This window comes from Nycticebus coucang, chromosome X (assembly GCF_027406575.1).
Source record: "Nycticebus coucang isolate mNycCou1 chromosome X, mNycCou1.pri, whole genome shotgun sequence".
NCBI lineage: Eukaryota > Metazoa > Chordata > Mammalia > Primates > Lorisidae > Nycticebus > Nycticebus coucang.
In genome coordinates this window covers 118,626,168-118,651,065 of record NC_069804.1, presented here as the reverse complement: position 1 = coordinate 118,651,065, position 24,898 = coordinate 118,626,168, and the positions used below count along the sequence as shown (strand labels likewise).

The following is a 24,898-nucleotide window of genomic DNA, read 5'->3' as shown; positions in this document are numbered from 1 at the left end:
CCCCCAGGGGCTGGGTTTGAACCTGCCACCTCTGGCATATGAGCCATAGGTGCCGCCTATACTTCATTTCTTTAACCAAATATGAATCAAAGAATCTTTAAAGCAACCAATAACCGTAATGTCCAGCTTCTAGATGTCCTGCCTTTTTGGATTAAACCAATGTACACTTTCCATATATTGATTTATAACTTTATGTGTAATTCCTATTGCCCAAAAATGTGTAATACCAAACTGTAACCCAGCCATAGCAAGACTACTTGCTTAAGGCTCCTTGGGCATGGCTCTCTAGCCCATGGTGTAATGCTTTTGGCTCAGAATAAACCTCTTTTTTTTTTTTTTTTTGTAGAGACAGAGTCTCACTTTATGGCCCTTGGTAGAGTGCCGTGGCCTCACACAGCTCACAGCAACCTCCAACTCCTGGGCTTAAGCGATTCTCTTGCCTCAGCCTCCCGAGTAGTTGGGACTACAGGCGCCCGCCACAACGCCCAGCTATTTTTTGGTTGCAGTTCAGCCGGGGGCGGGTTTGAACCCGCCACCCTCCGTATATGGGGCCGGCGCCTTACCGACTGAGCCACAGGTGCCGCCCCAGAATAAACCTCTTTAAATTAGTTTACAGAGTAAACTAGTAGGAATTTATTTTTCCATTGAAAATAGGAATCTGAGGCTCAGCACCTGTGGCTCAAGTGGCTAAGTCGCCAGCCACATACATCTGAGCTGGCGGGTTCGAATCCAGCCGGGGCCCGCCAAACAACAATGACCGCTGCAACCAAAAAATAGCCGGGCATTGTGGTGGGCGCCTGTGGTCCCAGCTACTTGGGAGGCAGAGGCAGGAGAATTGCTTGAGCCCAGGAGTTGGAGGTTGCTGTGAGCTGTGATGCCAGAGCACTCTACCCAGGGCGACAGCTTGAGGCTCTGTCTCAAAAAAAAAAAAAGAAAGAAAATAGGAATTTGGAGAAGATAATGTTCAGTATGGGCTGGAGTTATTAGAGAAAAATTCAGAGAATAAGTAAATGACCAAATTAATGTACTTTATTTCCTCATTTCATCTTGCCAATCTCCTGCTCTCAAAGGTCCTGACGTTCAAGGCTTTTCAGAATCCAGGCTGAGTCACAGATTCTAAGCTTTGTCATCTATTTTTCCTTTGCTTCAGCCAATAGGGACTGCCACCCCATTAGTGTCACTCAAACATACTTTATTCTTCTACACTCTGTGTCCTTGCTGTGCCATTCTTCTAGAATGAGCAATTCTTCCATCCCTGGTACTGTGAAGGTCTATATTGAATAAAGAATTTGCTTTTGGGGATGTTTCAGGAGCATAAAAATAGACCACAGGTACTGAGAAGTATTAGTAACCAGCCCCATGACAACACAGGCTTTACATCACCATGCTTCTAGAAAGGACCAGATAGTTTAGCTCAGGCTATCAAAAAAGAGATTCTTGCAGAACACTGTGGATCTATTGTTTGGTTTGTAGTCTGTGTCTGGTGTCATCACTTGCCATGGTACATAGAGATTTTTTTTTTTTTTTTTGAGACAGAGCCTCAAGCTGTCACCCTGGGTAGTGCCCTAGCATCACAACTCACAGCAACCTCCAACTCCTGGGCTCAAGCGATTCTCCTGCCTCCACCTCCCAAGTAGCTGGGACTATAGGCACCCACCACAATGCCCAGCTATTTTTTGGTTGCAGCCGTCATTGTTGTTTGGCGGGCCCGGGCTGGATTTGAACCTGCCAGCTCAGGTGTATGTGGCTGGCGCCTTAGCCGCTTGAGCCACAGGCGCCAAGCCATACAGATATTTTTTACTTTGAAATTTTGACCTCCTCTCCCATCCTTCCTCATGCCTCCCCTTATGCAGTAATTTTCTCATTCCCTTTCCATATGCTATTTGAATAAATGCCACAAGATTTTCTTCTGCCAGACTGAACAAAGGTGGAAAAATTATCTTTCCCATTGAAGAAGATCACGGCCAGCCTTGCCCACAAAATCCTCTAAGTTGGCATGCACTGAAAACAATATTACCTGTAAAACAAACACAGAGAATAAGAGACAATTCCCAGTTCTGTCACAGAATGTCAAGGCCAAGAGCCTGAACTTTAGACCTTGGTGAAGTGAGTCACTCAATAGTAGATATAGCAATGCAGGGTAGTCTAAAGTTCTTCCTAAGACCTGAAAGGACTGGGACTTTAAAAATCAGTAAACACATAATTCTCCATGCCTCTGACCTGGTAAGCATCTCATGTTATGTGGCTGCCAAGACCACTGAGCTCCTGCTATAACATAATCACCTACAAGATACACAGTGTGTTGTTGCGTTCAATTACTTGCACCGACATCTATTTTATATTCTTCGCATTGTATGTTTGCCACTTTACTTATTTTTATTTATTTATTTATTTATTATTATTATTATTTCTTTTTGGCAGTTTTTGGCCCGGGCTGGGTTTGAACCCGCCACCTCCAGCATATGGGGCTGGTGCCCCACTTCTTTGAGCCACAGGCGCCACCCTATTTTTTTTTTTTTTTGAGACAGAGTCTTAAGCTGTTGCCCTGGGTAGAGTGCTATGGCATCACAGCTCACAGCAACATCAAAATCTAGGGCTTAAGCAATTCTCTTGCCTTAGCCTCCCAATTAGCTAGGACTATGGGTGCCTGCCAGAACGCCCGGCTATTTTTGAGACAGGGTCTTGCTCTTGATCAGGCTGGTCTCAAACTCGTGAGCTTAAGCAATCCATCCACCTTGGCCTCCCAGAGTGCTAGGATTACAGGCGTGAACCACCATGCCCGGCATGCCACTTTGGTAGTAACCAACCTAACACTACTTTGAACCAAGTCCAGATTGTCATTCTTGCACATTCCTGAATTCAGACCAGAATCTGAAAATTTACAAATATATATTTGTGAGTGCTATAAGGACACAATTGTATAAATCTTCTCTTGAACTGATTTACAGATGAGAAAACAGAAACTAGAAAGAATAAACTGCTAAATTAATCTATCAAGCCAAGAGGAAAGTTGGCCCTAGAACCCATGTCTGCGCACTCTATGCTATTGGGACTAGCCTGTATAATTCAGAAGGGCCTTGCTTCCCATATCTCACCTTCTGGATGCAGAGGTGTTCAACCTGCAGCCCACTGAGGATATGCTGATTTTGTGAAGATTATTTTTGCTTATCTGTGGTGTCCGATATCAGGAAAAGTATCCAAATATCCATGGACATTTCATTTTGTTTTTTGCTAATCAGCATTAGTGTTCGTGTACATATATGTGTGTGTATTTTTTCTCATTTTTTTTTTTTTTGGCTGGTGCTGGGTTTGAACCCGCCACCTTTGGCATATGGGGTTGATGCCCTACTCCTCTGAGCCACAGGCGCCACCCTATTTTTTTCTTTTTTAGATAGAGTCTTACTTTGTTGGCCTCAGTAGAGTGCTGTGGCATCGTAGCTCACAGAAACCTCAAATTCTTGGGCTCAAGTGATTCTCTTGCCTCAGCCTCCCAAGTAGCTGTGACTATAGGCGCCTGCCAGATTACTGGGCTATTTTTGGAGATGGGATCTTGCTCTGGCTCAGGCTGGTCTTGAACCTGTGAGGCAAGGCAATCCACCCGCCTTGGCATCCCAGAGTGCTAGGATTATTGGTGTGAGCCACAGTGCCCAGCCAAGTGTTTGTATATTTAATGTGTGGTCCTAGACAATTTTTTTTTTTTTTGAGACAGAGCCTCAAGCTGTCACCCTGGGTAGGGTGCTGTGGTGACACAGCTCACAGCAACCTCCAGCTCCTGGGCTTAAGCGATTCTCTTGCCTCAGCCTCCCAAGTAGCTGGGACAACAGGTGCCCACCACAGCACCTGGCTATTTTTTGGTTGTAGTTGTCATTGTTTGGCTGGCCCGGGCTGGATTTGAACCCACCAGCTCTGGTGTATGTGGCTGGTGCCTTAGCCGCTTGAGCTACAGGCACTGAGCCCCAAGACAACTTTTATTCTTTCAATGTGCAACAGAGGGGGGAAAAAGGTTGGAGATCCCTGTTAGATTTTTTTAGAATGTGTTTTGGGGATCCTCCCATAGGGAAAGCTACTTACAGGGAAATAGACTCCAGCCACATTTACACACAGCCAGCATGAGCACCACAGACTTATTTAGGAAGCAGGAGCTGAAGGTATCAGGAAAGACAGAGCAACTAGGCAGGAAGGAGGGAAAGGAGTCAGTACTGGGCACCTGCTGCCATGACAACGGTCTCCAGCAGTGTGGCCTTTCTCTGGGGGATTTGAGGAAGCCAGGGGTGGGTTTCTGGTCCAGGGATTCCTGTTGCTGGGGAAACTGCACTTCTGTGGCAGGAACAGAGCCCTCCCTGCCTCTGAGTCCCCTTGGTGTCACTTTGCAGGTCCTGTCTGCCTTCTCCAGCCCACAGGTTCTCCTTGGGGCTTCTGCCTATGCATTATTTCTTTCCTATTGGCACCAATGGCAGTACCTGGTCTCAGCCTTGCAGATGTTGACTGCAGCAAGTCCTGTCCAGCCTTTGACTCTCATGTTCTCCTCCTCCACCCTTGCCCCAGGGGAAATAACCAAGTGGGAAGTGCAATGACAAGAGCCTTCTCTTTTTTGCTTCTGGCTTCATCCTAACTGGGGCCTAAAGACAGACAGACAGGGGCGGCGCCTGTGGCTCAAAGGAGTAGGGAGCCGGCCCCATATGCCAGAGGTGGCAGGTTCAAACCCAGCCCTGGCCAAAAACTGCCAAAAAAAAAAAAAAGACAGACAGACAGACAGACACACACACACACATTCTGTATATGCCGAGAGAAACAAGGAAGGGGCTCTGAGGAAAGGTAGGGTAGTTACTCAGGCTGGTGGAAATGCACAGGGACTGGGAAGGCAGGTGCTGACCTGGGCGGAGGGGAGACAGTGTTAGGCTTGGCCTGGGCAGGGCTTATGCTGTCACTCATTCTATTCACGGGGGGCTCTGCAACCATGGGAACGTCCTAGCCTTCTCTGTGCCCCTCTTAAGGCCTTTTTTCTCTAAAACGTGAAGGGAGGGGCAGAGTCAGGTGGGTCACATATCACACTCTGGGAGGCCAAGGAGGTTGGATCACTTGAGCTCAGGACTTCAAGACCAGCCTGAGCAAAAGAGAGATCCTGTCTCTAAAAAAATAGCCCAGTGTTGTGGGGTGGCGTCTGTGGCCCAAAGGGGTAGGGTGCCGGCCCCATATACCGGAGGTGGCGGGTTCAAACCCAGCCCTGGACAAAAACTGCCAAAAAAAAAAAAAAATAGCCCAGTGTTATGGCAGGTGCCTGTAGGCCCAGCTACTCAGGAGGCTGAGCAAGAGGATCACTTGAGCCCAAGAGTTTGAGGTTGCTATGAGCTACAATGATGCCATGGCACTTTACCCAGGGCGACAGAGTGTGACTCTGTATAAATTAATTAATTAATTAAGCGAAGGGAGGTGCTGTGGTAGAACAGTGAGTGAAGTCCCTTCCACCTCTAGGATTCTATGATTTTGTACTGCCCACCATGTTGAGGAGGGGCTTTACCTAGGACCACCATCTGGCCTGAGTGAGCATCTCCTCCAAAAGGTGGCTGCTGTTGTCTGGTTGCTGTTGTCTTTCCTAAAACCCAGGCACAGAACTCATTCCATTTTGGCCTTCCCTGCTGGGTTACAACAAACTCACAGCTTACTCTTGGCCTTTCAGGGACTCTTATAAAATACCCAGAACAACCCCACTCTAAGGTTTGCATGACAGAAATTGGAATAGAGGAGATAAGAGTCAGAGTCTTGGATATTTGGTTCAACAAGCTTATATTTAATGAGTCCTTGTTCTGCCCTCTGCCCTATATATGGTGATAAATAAGGCACAAATGTCCTTGAAGAGTTCATTGACTTATAGATTATCCTAAGAAGACAGATGCCTAAGAATAGTTTTAATACTTTTTTTTTTTTTTTTTTTGTAGAGACAGAGTCTCACTTTATGGCCCTCGGCAGAGTGCCGTGGCATCACACAGCTCACAGCAACCTCCAACTCCTGGGCTTAAGCAATTCTCTTGCCTCAGCCTCCCAAGTAGCTGGGACTACAGGAGCCCGCCACAACGCCCAGCTATTTTTTGGTTGCACTTCAGCCAGGGCCGGGTTTGAACCCGCCACCCTTGGTATATGGGGCTGGCGCCCTACCGACTGAGCCACAGGCGCCGCCCCTACTTTTTTTTTTTTTTTTTTTGAGACAGAGTCTCACTTTGTCACCCTCAGTAGAGTGCTGTGACATCATAGCTTACAGCAATCTCAAACTTTTGGGCTCAATTCTCATGCCTCAGCCTCCTGAGTAGCTGGGACTATAGGTGCCCACCCAGCTATTTTTAGAGATGAGGTCTTGGTCTGGCTTAGGCTGGTCTCGAACCTGTGAACTCAGGCTATCCACCTGCCTCAGTCTCCCAGAGTGCTAGGATTACAAGTGTGAGCCTCTGTACCCAGCCTGCTTTAAATATTTATTACAATTTCTCATGCCCTATATAATATTCTTTGAGTTTTTGCTTTAATTATTATGTATTTATTTATTTATTTTTTTAGAGACAGAGTCTCACTTTGTCGCCCTCGGTAGAGTGCTATGGCATCACAGCTCACAGCAACCTCCAGCTCTTGGGCTTAGATGATTCTTTTTGCCTCAGACTGCTGAGTAGCTGGGACTGTAGGCACCTGCCACAATACCTGGCTATTTTTTGTTGCAGTTTGGCTGGGGCCAGGTTTGAACCCACCACCCTCGGTATATGGGACCGACACCCTACTCACTGAGCCACAGGTGCTACCCTGCTTTAATTATTTTATAAAAGATAATTCTTTATTATTTTTTCTGATTGTGGAAGCATGGTTGTAGCAGAAATATTCAAACTCTACAAGAGTGGGCCATGGGAGTGGAGGAGTGTTTACAACTTTTCTGACTTTTAAAAGATGAATGGTAGGCCAGGTGCAGTGGCTCATACTTGCAATCCTTTTTTTTTTTTTGTAGAGACAGAGTCTCACTTTATGGCCCTCGGTAGAGTGCCGTGGCATCACACAGCTCACAGCAACCTCCAACTCCTGGGCTTAAGCGATTCTCTTGCCTCAGCCTCCCGAGTAGCTGGGACTACAGGCGCCCGCCATAATGCCCGGCTATCATACTTGCAATCCTGTCCTAGCACTCTGGGAGGCCAAGGCAGGTGGATTGCTTTAGCTCAGGAGTTCAAGACCAGCCTGAGAAAGAGTAAGGCTCCATCTCTACTAAAAAATAAAAAATAAAAAAAACTAGCCAGGCCTTGTGGTGGGCCCCTGTAGTCCCAGCTACTTGGAAGGCTGAGGCAAGGGCATCACTTAAGCCCAAGAGTTTGAGGTTTATGTGAGCTATAATGCCACTAAGCCCAAGAGTTTGAGGTTGATGTGAGCTATAATGCCACAGCACTCTACCCAGGGCACAGAGTGAGACTCTGTCTCAAAAGAAAAAAAAAAGGCTCAGTGCCCATTTCTCAGTGGTTAGGGCGCTGGCTACATTCACTGGGGCTGGCAGGTCCAAACCCAGCCCAGGCCTGCTAGACAACAATGACAACTAGCACAACAAAAATAGTGGGGTGTTGTGGCAGGCGCCTGTAATCCCAGCTACTTGGGAGGCTGAGACAAGAGAATCGCTTGAGCCCAAGACTTTGAGGTTGCTATGAGTTGTGACACCATTACACTCTACCAGGGGCACAAGACAAAAAAAAAAAAAAAAAAAAAAAAGATGAATGCTGTCGGGCCAGGCCTCCTGGCTCATGCTTGTAATCCTAACACACTTGGAGGTGGAGTCAGATGGATTACTTGAGCTCAGGTTGGGTACCAGCCTGAGAAAGAGAGAGACCCTATCCCTAAAAATAGCCAGACATTGTGGCAGGCACATGTAGTCTCAGCTACTTGGGAGGCTGAGGCAAGAGGATCATTTGAGCCCAAGAGACTGAGGTTGCTGTGAGCTATGATGGCATTGCTCTGCTGAGGGTAACAAAGTAAGACTCTGTCTAAAAACAATAAATACACAAAAATAAATGAAGAAGGGTGGTGCCTGTGCCTCAGTGTGTAGGGTGCCAGCCCCATATACCAAGGGTGGCACATTCAAACCTAGCCCCGCCAGGAAGGCTATGTTAACCAGTGTGATGAAAGTGTGTCAAACGGTCTGTGAAGCTAGTGAATGATGCCCCATGAGCATATCAATGTACACAGCTATGATTTAATTAAAGAAAAAAAAGAAAGAAAAAAAAATAGCCAGGGCTCGGCGCCTGTGGCTCAAGCGGCTAAGGCGCCAGCCACATACACCTGAGCTGGCAGGTTCAAATCTAGCCCAGGCCTGCCAAACAACAATGATGGCTGCAACCAAAAAATAGCTGGGCATTGTGGCAGATGCCTGTAATCTCAGCTACTTGGGAGTCAGAGGCAGAAGAATCACTTGAGCCCAAGAGTTGGAGGTTGCTGTAAGCTGTGATGCCACTGCACTCTATCCAGGGTGACAGCTTGAGGCTCTGTCTCAAAAAAAAAAAAAAATAGCCGGGTGTCGTGGTGGGCGCCTATAGTCCCAGCTACATGGAGGCTGAGGCAAGAAAATCGCATAAGCCCAAGAACTGGAGGTTGTTGTGAGCTGTGATGCCACAGCACTCTACCGAGGGCAACAAAGCAAGACTCTGTCTCTAAAAAATAAATAAATAAATAAATAAATAAATAAATAAACAAAAGATGAATACTGGCCAGACTCTGGCTCATACCTGTAATCCTAGCACACTGGGAGTCTGAGGTAGGGGGATTGCTTGAGCTAACAATTTCGACCACCTGATCAAGAGCGAGACCCTGTCTCTAATAAAAATAGAAAAATTAGCTGGACGCCTGTAGTCCTAGTTACTGGGTAGGCTGAGGCAAGAGTATTGCTTGAGCCCAAGAGGCTGAGGTTGCTGTGAGCTGTGATGACACCACACCACTCTACCCAGGGTGACAGTGATAGACTCAGTCTCAAAAAAAAAAAAAAAAACAAAAAACAGAAAAAAAGATGAATGCTACTATACTTGGCCATAAGAGAGAAAGTATGAATTTTAGGATCAAGGAAAGCATAATGGTTAAGACATCGAACTTAGGCACGGCTCTCATAGCACAGCGGCTACGGTGCCAACCACACGCACCAAGGCTGGCGGGTTTGAACCCAGCCCAGGCCAGCTAAACAATAATGACCACTGCAACAACAACAACAACAAAACAAACAACAACAACAAAAAAAAACAGCCAGGCGTTACGGCAGGCACCTGTAGTCTCAGCTACTCGGGAGGCTGAGGCAAGAGAATCCCTTAAGCCCAAAAGTTTGAGGTTGCTGTGAGCTGTGACACCACAGCACTCTACCGAGGATGACATAGTGAGATTCTGTCTCAAACAAAACAAAGACATTGGACTTAAGGATCAGACAAATTTCTTTTCTTTTTTTTTTTTTTAAGAGACAGAGTTTCTCTTTGTTGCCCTCAGTAGAGTGCTGTGGCATCACAGGTCATAGCAACCTCCAGCTCTTGGGCTTAGGCGATTCTCTTGCCTCAGTCTCCCAAGTAACTGGGACTGTAGGCACCTGCCACAATGCCCAGCTACTTTTGTTGCAGTTTGGCTGGCACCGGGTTTGAACCCACCCCCGGTACATGGGGCCGGTGTCTTACTCACCGAGCCACAGGCGCTGCCGCCTGTTTCTTTTTTTTTTTTTTCTGTAGAGACAGAGTCTCACTTTATGGCCCTCGGTGGAGTGCCGTGGCCTCACACAGCTCACAGCAACCTCCAACTCCTGGGCTTAAGCGATTCTCTTGCCTCAGCCTCCCGAGTAGCTGGGACTACAGACGCCCGCCACAACGCCCAGCTATTTTTTGGTTGCAGTTTGGCCAGGGCCGGGTTTGAACCCGCCACCCTCGGTATATGGGGCCGGCACCTTACCGACTGAGCCACAGGCGCCGCCCATGCCGCCTGTTTCTGTTTCTTTTTCTTTTTCTTTTCTTCAAGATGTAGCTCTGTTGCCTGGGCTAGAATGTAGTCATGTCATCATAGCTCACTGCAGCCTCCAACTCCTGGGCTCAGGCAATCCTTTTGCCTCAGGTTCCCGAGTATGCCACCATGCTTGCCTAATTTTTTAATTTTTTGTAGAGATGGGGGGTCTCACTATGTTCCTCAGGTTCTCAAAATCCTGGCTTCAAATTATCATCCTGCCTCAGCCTCCCAAAGTGCTAGGTTTACAGATGTAAGCAATGAGACCTGGCCCAGACAAATTTGCATTCAAATTCAGCCTCTTCCACTTACTGGCTATGTAACTCTGTGTAAGTCACCTAAACTTTCTGGGCTTAAATTTCCTTATGTATAACAACACCTTCTTCAAAGAGTTGTAAGGATTAAATTAGATTCCAAATATGAAGTACCTGGCTCATCATTTTGAAATCTCTTTCCTCAACTCCAAAAAAAACTGGTGCCTCTGGGCGGCGCCTGTGGCTCAGTCGGTAGGGCGCCGGCCCCATATACCGAGGGTGGCGGGTTCAAACCCGGCCCTGGCCAAACTGCAACCAAAAAATAGCTGGGTGTTGTGGCGGGCGCCTGTAGTCCCAGCTACTCGGGAGGCTGAGGCAAGAGAATCGCTTAAGCCCAGGAGTTGGAGGTTGCTGTGAGCTGTGTGAGGCCACGGCACTCTACCTGAGGGCGGTACAGTGAGACTCTGTCTCTACAAAAAAAAAAAGAAAAAAAAAAAAAACTGGTGCCTCACGCCTGTAATCCCAGCACGCTGAGAGGGCAAGGCAGTTGGATTGCCTGAGCTCACAGGTTTAAGACCAGCCTGAGCAAGAGCGAGACACCGTCCCTAAAAATAGCCGGGTGTTGTGACGGGTGCCTGTAGTCCCAGCTACTTGGGAGGCTGAGGCAAGAGAGTTGCTTGAGCCCCAGACTTTGAAGTTGCTGTGCACTATGATGCTACGGCACTCTAGTGAGGGTGACAAAGTGAGACTCTGTCTCAAAAAAAAAAAAAAGAAAGAAAGAAAGAAAGAAAGCTGGTGCTCTTTCCTTCACCTTATAGTTTTTTTTTTTTTTTGAGACAGAGTCTCACTATGTCACCCTCAGTAGAGTGCTGTGGTGTCAGAGTTGACAGCAACCTCAAACTCTGGGGCTCAAGCGATTCTCTTGCCTCAGCCTCCCAAGTAGCTGGGACTACAGGCACCCGCCACAATGCCTGGCTGTTTTTTGGTTGTCGTTGTTTAGCAGGCCCTGGGCCGGGTTCGAGCCCGCCAGCCCCAGTGTATGTGGCCAGAGCCATAACTGCTGAGCTATAGGTGCCAAGCCCACCTTATAGTTTTTAGGGAACAGGTGACATCCCTTTTCTCCTGAGTTGTAGGACCATATGTCTTTGCAAGCTCCCTTTACCTAAGGGATCACCAGTCCAGGTGCTTCTAGGCCTGGGCTGACTTAGACATCAGATGAACAGCATCAGTCAGACAGAGAACTGAAGTCATCACAGAACCACCGAAACAGGCCAGGGCACATACAAGGCCCTTTGGGGAGTCTGACCAAGATAAGTGGAAGAGGGTGGGTGAGGTTTCATATGATAACCCCATTTTTGCCTGAGTTGTTTTAGGAGTTACTTCACTGGACTCTGAGAGAAGGGTCAGCCCCGTCTGCTTGAACCCCAGGTTACCTGGTCACACTTGTTCAGACAACTGCTTGCTCAAAGACTATCCCAACCAATGTTTCCAGTTTGGAAGCTTTGGGGCCTTATCTCCTTCCCTACAAAATGTTACCCAAAGTAGAAAGAGAAAAGGAGGGAAAGGCAAAGTGCTCTGACTTGAAATGGGACAGTGGTCCTCCCCCAAGTGTACCGGCCCACAACAGCCTGCCTATCAGCCTAGGAGGGCCTGGTGCCTGATGTAGGCTAGAGCAGAGAACCAGTCAGACTCACCCTAGAAAGGAGTGCCGTCCTGAGTGTCACCCTTCTGAGAGCCAGGGGATAGATTTGTCCTGTCTTATAAAACTGATGCAATGAAGACCGGGCACAGTGGCTCACACTTGTCATCCTAGCACTGTGGGAAGCCCAGGCGGGTGTACTGCCTGACCTCACAGTTTCAAGACCACAGTTTGCCTGAGCCAGAGTGAGACCCCGCCTCTAAAAATAGGTAGGCGTTGTGGTGGGCGCCTGTAGTCTCAGCTACTCAGGAGGCAGAGGCAAGAGAATTGCTTAAGCCTAAGAATTTGAGGTTGCAGTGAGGTATAATGCCAGGGCACTCTACTGAGGGCGACAGAGTGAGACTCTTGTCTCAAAACAAACAAACAAACAACAACAACAAAACTGGTGCAATGAGCCTGGAACCTTATTTCACTCCAGCTGGAATTCTAGTCTTGACTAGCAGCACCCATCAGGCTTCAATAACCTCGAATGGTCTGGAGATAAGAACATTTCTCTAATGGCATCAAATAGTGAAAAAATAAAAATAAAAGAAAGTCAGGGTACAGGGCTGGCTCTACTTTTTTTTTTTTTTTTTTTGTGGTTTTTGGCCGGGGCTGGGTTTGAACCCGCCGCCTCCAGCATATGGGACCAGCGCCCTACTCCTTGAGCCACAGGCACCGCCCTCTACAATTTTTTGAGTTGATTACTAAAGGAGAACTTTGAATTTATTTCTGATGTATTTTACTAATACTGTTAGAAAGGAATGCAAGGCATTAATTTAATGCTTTTTTAAATCATCTCTTAGTCTTTTAATTTTTTTGTATAGTGCTTTGCTGCAAGAAATCTTCTAAATTTTATGTTATAGAATTTGTGAGGTTATCTTTAGTTACTTACTAAAAATATGCTTCGGTAAGATTCTCACCCCTTAAATTGTGGAACAATTATTTGTATTTTCTTCTATTTATGGCATAGTTTATTATTTTTTGTGTGTGTGTGCGCTTTTTTTTTTTTTTTGTGGTTTTTGGCCGGGGCTGGGTTTGAACCCACCACCTCTGGCATATGGGACCGGCGCCCTACTCCTTGAGCCACAGGCGCCGCCCTGGCATAGTTTATTCTTTTTTTTTTTTTTTTTTTTTTTTTTTTTTGTAGAGACAGAGTCCCACTTTATGGCCCTCGGTAGAGTGCCGTGGCCTCACACAGCTCACAGCAACCTCCAACTCCTGGGCTTAAGCGATTCTCTTGCCTCAGCCTCCCGAGTAGCTGGGACTACAGGCGGCCGCCACAACGCCCGGCTATTTTTTGGTTGCAGTTTGGCCGGGGCCGGGTTTGAACCCGCCACCCTCGGTATATGGGGCCGGCGCCCTACCGACTGAGCCACAGGCGCCGCCCGGCATAGTTTATTCTTACTAAAATCAGGATTACACCGTATATACTAGTGGCTCTCCAATTTCAGTGTGCTAATTTACATAAAAGCTATTTAGTGGGTCTGGGGTAAAGCCCAGGTTTCTGCATTTTTTTATAAGAGAAAAACTAATGTATAAAATATTTAAATAACATTAATGTTGAATTTGAGGAAACAATCAAATCTCCCCCTGCCATATTCCTTTTGGAATTGCAAATCATAATTCTGGAGAAGTAAACAAACTTACTGAAGCTTAGAGAGTTAAGCAGAAACCCCGTGTTCATGATTGAGTCCTATTTTTGAGACAGGGTCTCTCTTTTTTGCCTGGGATTGAATGCAATGGCATCATCATAGTTCACAGCAACAAGTGATCCTCCTGCCTCAGCCTCCCCAGTAGCTGGGACTATAGGTGTCCACCACCACACCTGGCTAATTTTTCTATTTTTTTGAGAGACAGGGTCTTGCTCTCACTCAGGCTGATTGGTAAATATATATATTATTTTTTTTAGAGACAGAGTCTCACTTTGTCACCCTCAGTAGAGTGCTATGGCGTCACAGTTCATAGCAACCTCCAGTCAGGGGTCCTCAAACTATGGCCCGCGGGCCACATGAGGCAGTGTGATTGTATTTGTTCCCATTTTGTTTTTTTTACTTAAAAATAAGATATGTGCAGTGTGCATAATAATTTGTTCATAGTTTTTTTTTTTTTTAACTATAGTCTGGCCCTCCAATAGTCTGAGGGACAGTGAACTGGCCCCCTGTTTAAAAAGTTTGAGGACCCCTGCTCCAGCTCTTGGGCTTAGGTGATTCTTTTGCCTCAGCCTCCAGAGTAGCTGGGACCATAGGCACCCGCCACAATGCCTGGCTATTTTTTGTTGTTGCAGTTTGGCCGGGGCTGGGTTTGAACCCGCCACCCTCGGTATATGGGGCCGGCGCCCCATTCGCTGAGCCACAGGCACTGCCCTGGGTCATATTTTTTTTTTGAGACAGTGTCTCACTCTGTCACCCTAGGTAGAGTGTTGTGGCATCATAGCTCACAGCAACCTTAAACTCCTGGGTTCAAGTGAGCCCCTTGCCTCAGCCTCCCAAGTAGCTGGGACTACAAGAACCTACCACCATGCCTAGTTAATTTTTCTACTTTTAGTACAGATGGGGTCTTGCTCTTTTCTTGTTCCTAAGCTCAAGTAATCCACCCACCTCAGCCTCCCAAACTGCTAGGATTACAGGTGTAAGCCACCATGCCTGGCTTGGGTCATAATTTTTAATAACTGTTAACTACTATTTGTATTTGTAGCATTAACAGATCAATAAAACAAAATCATAGGACTTATAAAGGTAATTCAATAGAGAAATTATAATATCTGCTATATATATAATTTGTACATTTATATACTATCTTAATGTCATATAAAGTACTTTTGCATGTTTATTGGTGATACAGAGTAGTGAAAAAGTGGAATGTCCTAGTTTGAGCCTAAGTTTTATTTTCCTTTGAAATTTATGCCAGTTGAACAAGTCAGCTGAACTGGTAAGGCAAGCCTGTCAGAAGTCCCTCAAAGAGAACACACCCTAAGGCAAGTTGGGCAATTAAAATCATAGTTATCCTTGGATATTTGGGAGAGAGGTTCCAATTCTACACACACAGCATGGTGTCTGGCTCACAATTCATCTCTTAGCCCAGGTCCCAGAGGACTCATGCTTGAGTCCAGAAGAGAAAAGGGAGGCTTTAAGGAAAAAATTGGAAAGAAGTATTTTAAGTATTCTTTTTTTTCTTTCTTTTTTTTGGAGACAGAGCCTCAAGCTGTCGCCCTGGGTAGAGTGCTGTGGCATCACAGCTCACAGCAACTCCAATACCTGGACTTAAGCAATTCTCTTGCCTCAGCCTCCCAAGTAGCTGGGACTACAGGCGCCTGTCATAATGCCTCACCAGTTTTTGGTTGTAGTTGTCATTTTTATTTGGCAGGCCAGAGGGGGATTCAAACCTGCCAGCTCTAGTGTATGTGGCTGGCACCTTAACCACTTAAGCTACAGGCGCTGTGCCATGCTAAGCATTCTTTTAAGACATTGATATCTTAGCTGGGCGTTGTGGCGGGCGCCTGTAGTCCCAGCTACTCGGGAGGCTGGGGGAAGAGAATCGCTTAAGCCCAGGAGTTGGAGGTTGCTGTGAGCTGTGTGATGCTACGGCACTCTACCGAGGGCCATAAAGTGAGACTCTGTCTCTACAAAAAAAAAAAAAAAAGACATTGACATCTGAGCAGCATTGAGATGGTATCCACCTGGGTAAGTGTAATACGAAAGCTGAAATGGAGGCATTCTCCATTTATCTGTAGGAGATACAGTTTAGTTAGCTTTGACCTACTGGATTCTAGAGCAATCAATGAGGCTTTACACCTTGGCAGCAATGGGGGCCAGTAAAAGGAGCTGGTTCCAGAAGAAGGGGCAGCTGTGCCTAGCAGAAATGGCAGTGTCCAAGGGTGTAGCAGAACAAGAATAAAATGTGACACTCACTTAGACTCTCACAGGAATTGTGTGCAGAAGTGAGATCTCCTTTGGGTACTACCCCTGTGTTTGCAGAAAAGCTGTAGGGTTTTGGGTCTAGCATGTGCTGGTGGGGGAAAAAACTAAATATGGCTCACATCATCTTTTTCTCAGTTGGTTTCACAGAAGAACTGTAAAGCCAGTATTATTCCTATTTAAATGGGATAAGAATGACCGTAAACAAATCTAATAAATTTTTGGTTTATATTTCTGCCTAAGAGATTGAAAAGAAACACAGTATTCGCTTTTAAGTTCTGATGAGTATTTATTAAGTGCCACACTGTCTTTATAATAAGCTGACAGTTGTTTTCAAAATTGCTTCACATCTTTTCATTATATTGGGTTTATTTGTAACCCAAGGAAAGTGTGTTCATCTTGACAAAATGAGAAATTCAGCTAAAGCAAAAATTTTTTAAAATCACCTATTATTTTACCACACAGATAGCTACTATTAACCCTTAAAAGTAAATACTTTTAGTTTTTTCTCTGTATATTAATATATGTAATTATTTATTACAAAACGTATACTATATACCATTTGAAAATGGTGTTTTTTTTTTTTTTTTTTTTTTTCACTTCACAACGTATAATTTACATCTCTCTATCCAAATGGCTGGGACTCCCGATTGAAAGAGGGAGACTGCAGACCGTAGGGGGTAAAAAAACCAAAATTTTATGACAATTAAGAGCCAATCACCTGAAATAAAGCCACACAAAAAGTTAAAATTAAGCAGCTGGGAAAACGCATATAGAAAAATGCAAACAGAAAGCTCAGGTGGCAATAAAATTAGCAGACAAAACAGAATTGAAGGCCGAACAGATTAAATAGGGTAAGGGCGGCTCCGTTTTGCCTTCCAATGCATTATCATCAATTTATTTCTTACTCTTTTCATCTCTTCTAGATCATCTGCTGCCTGTATCATCTCTTCATTGCTTAAATTTCTGCCATGTATGTCCCCTCTAAATTGCGGGCGAAAACGAGCCAGCCTCTCCTTAAAGCTTCCTTCTTCTAGCTTATGTTTTCCCACTCCACAGGGAGGCTGCTCCATCGGAGGGCGCTGCTCAAACAAATCCTTCCTGGAAAGGCGCTCCTGCGGGGGGCGCTCCTCTGAAAGGAGCATCTCAGGCAGGAGCTCAGGAAGGAGCTCCTCTGGAAAGAACTCCTCCTCAGAGGACTGCTCCTCTGAGGACTGCTCGTCAGGTGACTGCTTTCCGGGATAGTGCTCCTCTGGAGGCCGCTCCTCATCGGTCTTTGGCGCACTCTGTGGCTGTTCTTCATTTTCTTTGGATGATTTTTCCATGTTGGGAATTTTCTTCTTCAAGCAGTTATTCTTAGGAGACAAGAAAGGTAGAGTACAGTCAGAATGCTAAGCAGCTGGACCAATACCCGGACCATGTGTTCCAATACCTGCCTTTTCTTAATTCGCATTCCAGGTCCTCAAACCTGCGCTTGCCACGAGGCTCTCCGGCTCTTGGTTGCCGCCGCCCCTTAGTCGCCCCCTCCTCCCAGAGAGCCCACCATTTTCCCAGCAGGCCTTGCAGTAGGCCTCGCCCGCAGCTATAGGGGCGGGGCGGTGGGGTCCGCACTCTATTATAGTCGGCGTCCTCCCCAATACCCTAGTCCCGGTTCACTGCCCACCCCTTCCCCGACCTGGACCTCTCCGGGCTGTGTGCTCCTCCTAGTCGTTCTCTCCTGGAGGTGACCCGCTGTGACCTGCAGACAGACGCAAGACAGGGTAGGGTGCAGGGAATGGGGAGGAGGGACGCACTGACACCCCCACCTTTCTGGGCACGAGTCGTTGACCCAGCGCCTGCGGTCTTTGGGTTCTCCTCCCGCTTCACAACCCACATCAAGCCTTGTCCTCCGTGTTCCCACCTCTTCTACCCACAAAGCTCGTCATTTCTTTTCAGGTGGAAAGTGGAATCGAAGCATTACTTAGAAACTGTTTCCAAGTGCCTGTGCTTCCCTCCCAGGGGGGCCTCACGTCACCTCCCCACCTTGCCTCCCAGACCACCATTTTCTGCACTGAAATGTGGGCACGGAGGGGTGGGGCTGGAGCATAGGGAAAGGTCTGGACTCCGCCATCCCGATCCGATCCCGGGGATTACTAGGTAGCGCTGACACAACGATTTAAGAGGATGGAGGGAACTTACTTCCTCTGCTTCCCTCTCCACCGAAGGGTAACAGGGAGACGGTGTCTGGGAAGGCAGAAAGGAGTAGGACGAGAGGGATTTGGGCAGACTTAGGCTCCTGGTCACGTGAGGGACGCGCGTCACTGCCGAGCTCAGCTCCCCAGTTACCACTTGGACCGGGAGGCTGTGTTGCAGCAACCTGCCAGTATCTCCTGACCCCCAAAACATCCGGCATTGTCACTCACCTCTCTTTGTTTATATTTGCCTTTTCCTGGTTGCCAGAGATGGTGAGCATCTAGTCTCAGTTTTACTGCCTCTTCCCCTTCGTTGCTTACTCTGGTACCCCCAGTCCACCAGCCCCCCTTTTCTCTGCCTTCAGCTAGGAAGGTTCTTTATTCCCCTGGCGTTTCAGATCCTGCATTAACCTTTGACTGTTTCACAGTTATGAATCTTAATATCCTCATAGCCCAACATTCTTGAGTTTTAATCTACTTCTATAACCATTCTTGTCCATTTAGGCTCTGTCAACATGTTTTCAGCTCCTGTTATTTTCATGGGAGACAATCTTCTTGACATCACTCTTTTGTTTCTGTTTGTTTGAGTCCCCAAGCCTTTATCACAAATAGAAGCTTTAGTCTTACCCGGGCATGTCACACTCCTGTAGTCACCGCTATTGGGGAGGTTGATTACTTGAGCCCAGAAGTTTAAGGTTGCAGTAAGCTATGATGACACCACTGCTTTTTAGCCTGGGGAGACTAGAGTAAGACTCTGTGTCAAAAAAAAGACAAAAAAAAAAAAAAACTAGCAATCTAATCATTCAGTTCTAGACCTCTAAAAAGAGTTAAGTTTGTTAAGTATGTAAATCTTAAAAAACTGAATACTTTAATTTTCCTAAAACATATTTGTTCATTAAACAAAAACAATTTAGAAAACTTACCTGAAATGGGAGAGTTCTTGGAGAGTTTGGAATTATTCTTTATATATGAATAGATGTAAACTTTATTGTATGTATGAGTATATACACTGAATAGTTTACATACATATATAAATTATTCAGTAGTTATTCATAATAGATAAATGGATTTTACTGAGACTCTAGTCCTTAATCAGCCACTTTTTGGTGCATCTTGTTGAGAAAGTTTATATTAATTAAATTAAATATTTGAGCTCTGGGAGTGCTGGACCCCAAAAGATAGAGCAGCTGAGAGGACATTCAGTATTAAAGTATGCAGTAATTCTGTTTACCACATACTGAGTAGCAGGATTACTATCATGCTAACATATACAATTGTCATTGCAAATAGGCTCTTGTGGATCCAACAGTGCTTTAAGACCTTTAACTAATGGCTGCATTTCACCTACTCAACTTAAGCTTCTGTGCTCTTTCTTAGGCAGATGCCCTTTCCTCCAGAGAGCAACTGCTTCTCCTCCCCCTCTATTTTACATTTTTCAGGGTATGTGGCCATCAGATCTATGAGAATCCTGGGATTATGTTTTTAAAAACCCAGTCTGGGGCGGCGCCTGTGGCTCAGTCGGTAGGGCGCCGGCCCCATATACCGAGGGTGGCGGGTTCAAACCCAGCCCCGGCCGAACTGCAACCAAAAAATAGCCGGGCGTTGTGGCGGGCGCCTGTAGTCCCAGCTACTCAGGAGGCTGAGGCAAGAGAATCGCTTAAGCCCAGAAGCTGGAGGTTGCTGTGAGCTGTGTGATGCCATGGAGTGAGATGCTGCCTCAAAAAAGTAAAAAAATAGCCTGTTTAGTAAATTTCTGAACAGAAATTCTTTTTTTTTTTTGTAGAGACAGAGTCTCACTTTATGGCCCTCGGTAGAGTGCCGTGGCCTCACACAGCTCACAGCAACCTCCAACTCCTGGGCTTAAGCGATTCTCTTCCCCCAGCCTCCCGAGTAGCTGGGACTACAGGCGCCCGCCACAACGCCCGGCTATTTTTTGGTTGCAATTTGGCCGAGGCCGGGCTTGAACCCGCCACCCTCGGTATATGGGGCCGGCGCCCTACCGACCTAGCCACAGGCGCCGCCCTCAACAGAAATTCTTATGTGAAATTTACTGTTATAAGAACTTTGTATTGTTTTCCTCTTACATGTGATTTACTTTATGTTGAGATAACAGCTAGACAATTATTAGTTTACCTTTATATCTTATCCATAAATGTTTTACTTTCTAATTGATTTTTCATCAAGAGTTGGTTTCTCGGGCAGCACCTGTGGCTCAAAGGAGTAGGGCGCCGGCCCCATATGCCGGAGGTGGTGGGTTCAAACCCAGCCCCGGCCAGAAATTGAAAAAAAAAAAAAAAAGAGTTGGTTTCTCATTCGTATAGTTTCTTTCCTTTGAGGCGTCCATTTCGTTCGTTTCTTCATTTCTATCTTTCATCTCCTTACATCCTGTAATAGAGAATTCACTATCTTATAAGACCTCTCATTGAAATTTCAGATAGTTCTAATCATTCAGAGTTTTTTTTTTTAATAAGACAGAGTCTCACTCTGCTGCCCAGGCCAGAGGGCTGTGGCACAGCCTAGCTTACAACCTCAAACTCCTGAGTTCAAACAATTCCTGCCTCAGCCTCCAGAGTAGCTGAGACAACAGGAGCCTACTACTGTACCTGGCTAATTTTTCTTTTTTTTTTTTTTTTTTTTGTGGTTTTTGGCTGGGGCTGAGTTTGAACCCGCCACCTCCAGCATATGGGACCAGTGCCTTACTCCTTGAGCCACAGGCGCCGCCCAGGCTAATTTTTCTATTTTCAGTAGAGACAGGGTTTAGCTCTTGCTCAGACTCCTGAGCTCATCCTCTTGTCTAAGGCTCCAGAGCAGGGGTCCTCAAACTGCGCCCCACGGGCCACATGAGGTGGTGTGATTGTATTTGTTCCCGTTTTGTTTTTTTACTTCAAAATAAGATGTGTGCAGTGTGCATAGGAATTTTTTTATAGTTTTTTTTTTTTTTAACTAGTCCGGCCCTCCAACTGTCTGAGGGACAGTGAACTGGCCCCCTGTTTAAAAAGTTTGAGGACCCCTGCTCTAGAGTGTCATAATTACAGATGTGAGCCATCTTTCCAAGTCTCATTCAGAGTATTTTTTTTTGTTGTTGTTGTTTTTTTTTGTAGAGACAGAGTCTCACTTTATGGCCCTCGGTAGAGTGCCGTGGCGTCACACAGCTCACAGCAACCTCCAACTCCTGGGCTTAGGCGATTCTCCTGCCTCAGCCTCCCGAGTAGCTGGGACTACAGGCGCCCGCCCAGAGTATTTTTTTTTTTTTTGAGACAGAATCTCATTTTGTCACCCTCAGTAGGGTACTGTGGTGTCATAGCTCACAGCAATGTCAGCCTCTTGGGCTTGAGCAATTCTCTTGCCTTAGCCTCCCGAGTAGCTGGGACTATAGGCATGTACTACCATGCCTGGTTATTCTTTTTTTTTTTTTTTCAATTTTTAGTAGAGATGGGATCTCCTCCTTGGCTCAGGCTGGTCTTGAACTCCTGAGCTTTAGTAATCCACTTGCCTAGGCCTCCTAGAGTGCTAGAATTACAGGCATGAGCCAGTGCACCCAGCCACAGTCAGAGTTTTTAAATTATTTATTTTTGCTTTTGTTGAGCTAAAATCTACCTTCTGGCCCTGCCCTTTGGAGTGGTACAGAACAAGCATAAATTAACAAAAGTGCCTTACCCTGATAGCTTAGAACTGCCAGAGTGTGTGTTCTGGTTCTTTCTTCCCGTCTGTGAGACACATTGAGCAAGCTACTTAATCTTCTATGACTCAGCTTCCTCATCTACAAAACTGGAGACAATATTAAGTCTTATCTACCTTATAGTATTGACAAGAGGAGTAAATGAATCAGTGAGTCAACATATGTAAAGAACTTGGAATAGTTTGTAGCCCACAGAAAGCCCTCTAAAAAGCATTAACTATATAAGAATAGTGATAATAGTATGATGCAGTGCTAACAATAATACTAATTAACATTCTCTTTGGTTTTTTTTTGTTTGTTGTTTTTTGTAGAGACAGTCTCACTTTATGGCCCACTTTATGGTCCCAGAGGACTCATGCTTGAGTCCAGAAGAGAAAAGGGAGGCTTTAAGGAAAAAATTGGAAAGCAGTATTTTAAGTATTTTTTTTTTCTTTCTTTTTTTTGGAGACAGAGCCTCAAGCTGTCACCCTCGGTAGAGTGCCGTGGCCTCACACAGCTCACAGCAACCTCCAACTCCTGGGCTTAAGCAATTCTCTTGCCTCAGCCTCCCGAGTAGCTGGGACTACGACGCCCGGCTATTTTTTTTTTTAGTTGCAGTTTTGGCCAGGGCCGGGTTTGAACCCGCCACCCTCGGTATATGGGGCCAGTGCCTTACGGACTGAGCCATAGGCGCCGCCCTCTCTTTTTGTTTTTGAAACAGAGTCTTAAAAGTTGTCACCCTGGGTAGACTCCTGTGGTGTCATACCTCACAGCAACCTCCAAGTCTTAGGGCTCAAGAGATTGTCTTGCCTCAGTTTTTCTATTTTTAGTAGATATGGGGGTCTCACTTTTTGCTCAGGTTGATCTTGAACCTGTGAGCTCAAGCTATCCACCACCTCAGCCTCCCAGAGTGCTAGGATTACAGGTGTGAGCCACTGTGCCTGGCTAACATTCTTTTAATATTAATATAAATTAAGGTTCATGCCTGTAATCCCAGCACTCTGGAAGGCCAAGGCGGGTGGATTAACTGAGTTCAGGAGTTTGAGACCAGCCTGAGTAAGAGAGTGGATGGACCCTGTCTCTAAAAATAGCCAGGTATTGTGATGGATGCCTGTAGTCCCAGCTACTCAGGAGGTTGAAGTAAGAGCACTTGAGGCCAAGAGTTTGAGGTTGCTGTGAGTTGTGACACCACATCACTCTATGGAGAGCAACAAAGGGGGACTCTGTGTCAAAATTTTTTATACATGTATATATCAATATGTATACACACATATATATACACACACATAGGCATATATATATATATTTTAAATGTTTGTTTTTTTGAGATAGAGTTTCAGTATGTTGCCCTCAGTAGAGTGCTATGGCATTACAGCTCACAGCAACCTCAAACTCTTGGGCTTAAGTGATTCTCTTGCCTCAGCCTCCCAAATGGCTGGGACTACAGGCACCTGCCACAACGCCTTGCTATTTTTTTGTTGTTGTCATTGTTGTTTAGCAGGCCTGGGCCGGGTTTGCCAGCACCCTAACCACTGAGCAACAGTTGCCAAGCCTATACATATGTATAAACTTAGCACTTTTTGCTAAGAATTTTCAATATGCTATAACCATAACCTTTAAACAGTTATCAAGACTTTTTTTTTTTTTTTTGGTTTTTGGCTGGGGCTAGGTTTGAACCTGCCACCTCTGGCATATGGGACCAGCGCCCTACTCCTTGAGCCACAGGCGCTGCCCCAGTTATCAAGACTTTTTAAGATTTAACCTCCCCACATTTCAGCTATTTCTGATACAACATATTTTTTCTGTCATTCATGATTTTACATGTTTCCTAATTTTTTTTTTTTTTTTTTTTGTCGAGACAGAGTCTCATTATTTTGCCCTCGGTAGAGTGTGTGGTGTCACACAGCTCACAGCAACCTCCAACTCCTGGGTTTAGGTGATTCTCTTGCCTCAGCCTCCCAAGTAGCTGGGACTACAGGCATCTGCCACAACGCCCGGCTATTTTTTTTGTTGTTGTTGCAGTTTGGCCAGGGCTGGTTTTGAACCCGCCACCCTCAGTATGTGGGGCTGGCATCCTACCCACTGAGCCACAGGCGCCGCCCCCTAATTTGTAAATTTTTGTAAAAATATTAAATATTCTGCCTAGTGTAGAATTATGTGATCTTGTTACCCCTTTCATTCTAAAAAAGACATTATATATCTGTAGATGTGTCCTAAGATCATACTAGGCTTTGTGAATGCCATATCACACAATTGGATCCAGTCTGTCAATTGAGACCCTCAAAATCTGTTTCATGTATCCACCTGTTAACACACTTCTGTAAATAATTTTAATTTTAACTCAAGTACAGAAGTTTTTTTTTTTTTTTTTTTCTGGTTGTCTGGTTAGAGTCATTCCCTCATTCTTTAAATCCAGATTTTGCATTTAGTATATTAACTACAAAATATTAAAGCATTCCATTAGTACTAAATAGGATGGTAAAGTCAGCAAGTTCAGGAAAGATGTAGGGAGGATCTCAGTAGACAGTAATTACTCCAAGTGAAAATATTACTTTTCCTGTTGTATGTTGCAGCCACGTATATTCCCTGCCAGGCCAATTCCCCTTCCCTCATCTCTCATTGCAGCCTGTCATGGAGTGATTGTTTGCTTTCTAGTGCTGTTAAGAAGACGCGATTGTCCCTGAATACTCGCAAACCATTATAATTATTCTTTGATGAGAACTTGGTAAATGTGGGGGGCAGATAGGGAAATGTGAGGAGATAGAAGCAGGAAAGAAGGAATGAAGACAGGATCTCTATATGGGCTGCCCAGCAGTAGCCGATTTGGGGTTTCTTTGAGAGAAAGGAGTCACAAGACAGAATAAGATAAATGGTTGCCATTTGTTACCAAGAAATGTGGTCTACTATACAGCATTGCATTGAAGGCTGTGAAACAATCCTGCCTATGAATTTGATGTGATACTGGTGTTTTAGGCTCCTATGAAAACACTGCTTTGTTGCTAGTGAGGGTTTAAGTCTAAGGAACCCATTTTAGAGGTGAGATAACTGAGCTCTGTGAGGTTACAAATTGGCGTCATGAAAATCCAGATGATGGCCAAGATGGAATTAAAAAATGAGGCCATGTGGCATGAAGAGGTTGTGCCTTTTAACCACTTGCTAGACTGCTCCTGGGCAGTGGGCTTAGCTGCATTTACACACAGCCAGCACGGGGCAGCACAAACCTTTTCAGGAAGCAGGAGCTGAAG

The 24,898-nt window shown here is 45.6% G+C and overlaps 1 protein-coding gene across 3 annotated transcripts; it reads right to left on the bottom strand.

Moving 5' to 3' along the window:
• Nucleotides 1-16,105: 16,105 nt before the first annotated feature.
• TCEAL1 (transcription elongation factor A like 1) lies at nt 16,106-18,112 on the bottom strand. Of its 3 annotated transcripts, none has more exons than XM_053580173.1 (3): nt 18,003-18,112; nt 17,500-17,562; nt 16,106-17,179 (listed from the first exon to the last, which is right to left on the bottom strand). In XM_053580173.1, exon 3 carries the CDS (start codon nt 17,147-17,149, stop codon nt 16,670-16,672), a length of 480 nt encoding a protein of 159 aa, XP_053436148.1. In that variant the 5' UTR covers nt 17,150-17,179; nt 17,500-17,562; nt 18,003-18,112; the 3' UTR covers nt 16,106-16,669. The 3 variants fall into 3 exon arrangements, with proteins under 3 accessions (XP_053436148.1, XP_053436149.1, XP_053436150.1); XM_053580174.1 differs by lacking the exon at nt 18,003-18,112 and adding an exon at nt 17,725-17,959; XM_053580175.1 differs by lacking the exons at nt 17,500-17,562; nt 18,003-18,112 and adding an exon at nt 17,261-17,462.
• Between the last annotated feature and the right edge of the window lie 6,786 nt (nt 18,113-24,898).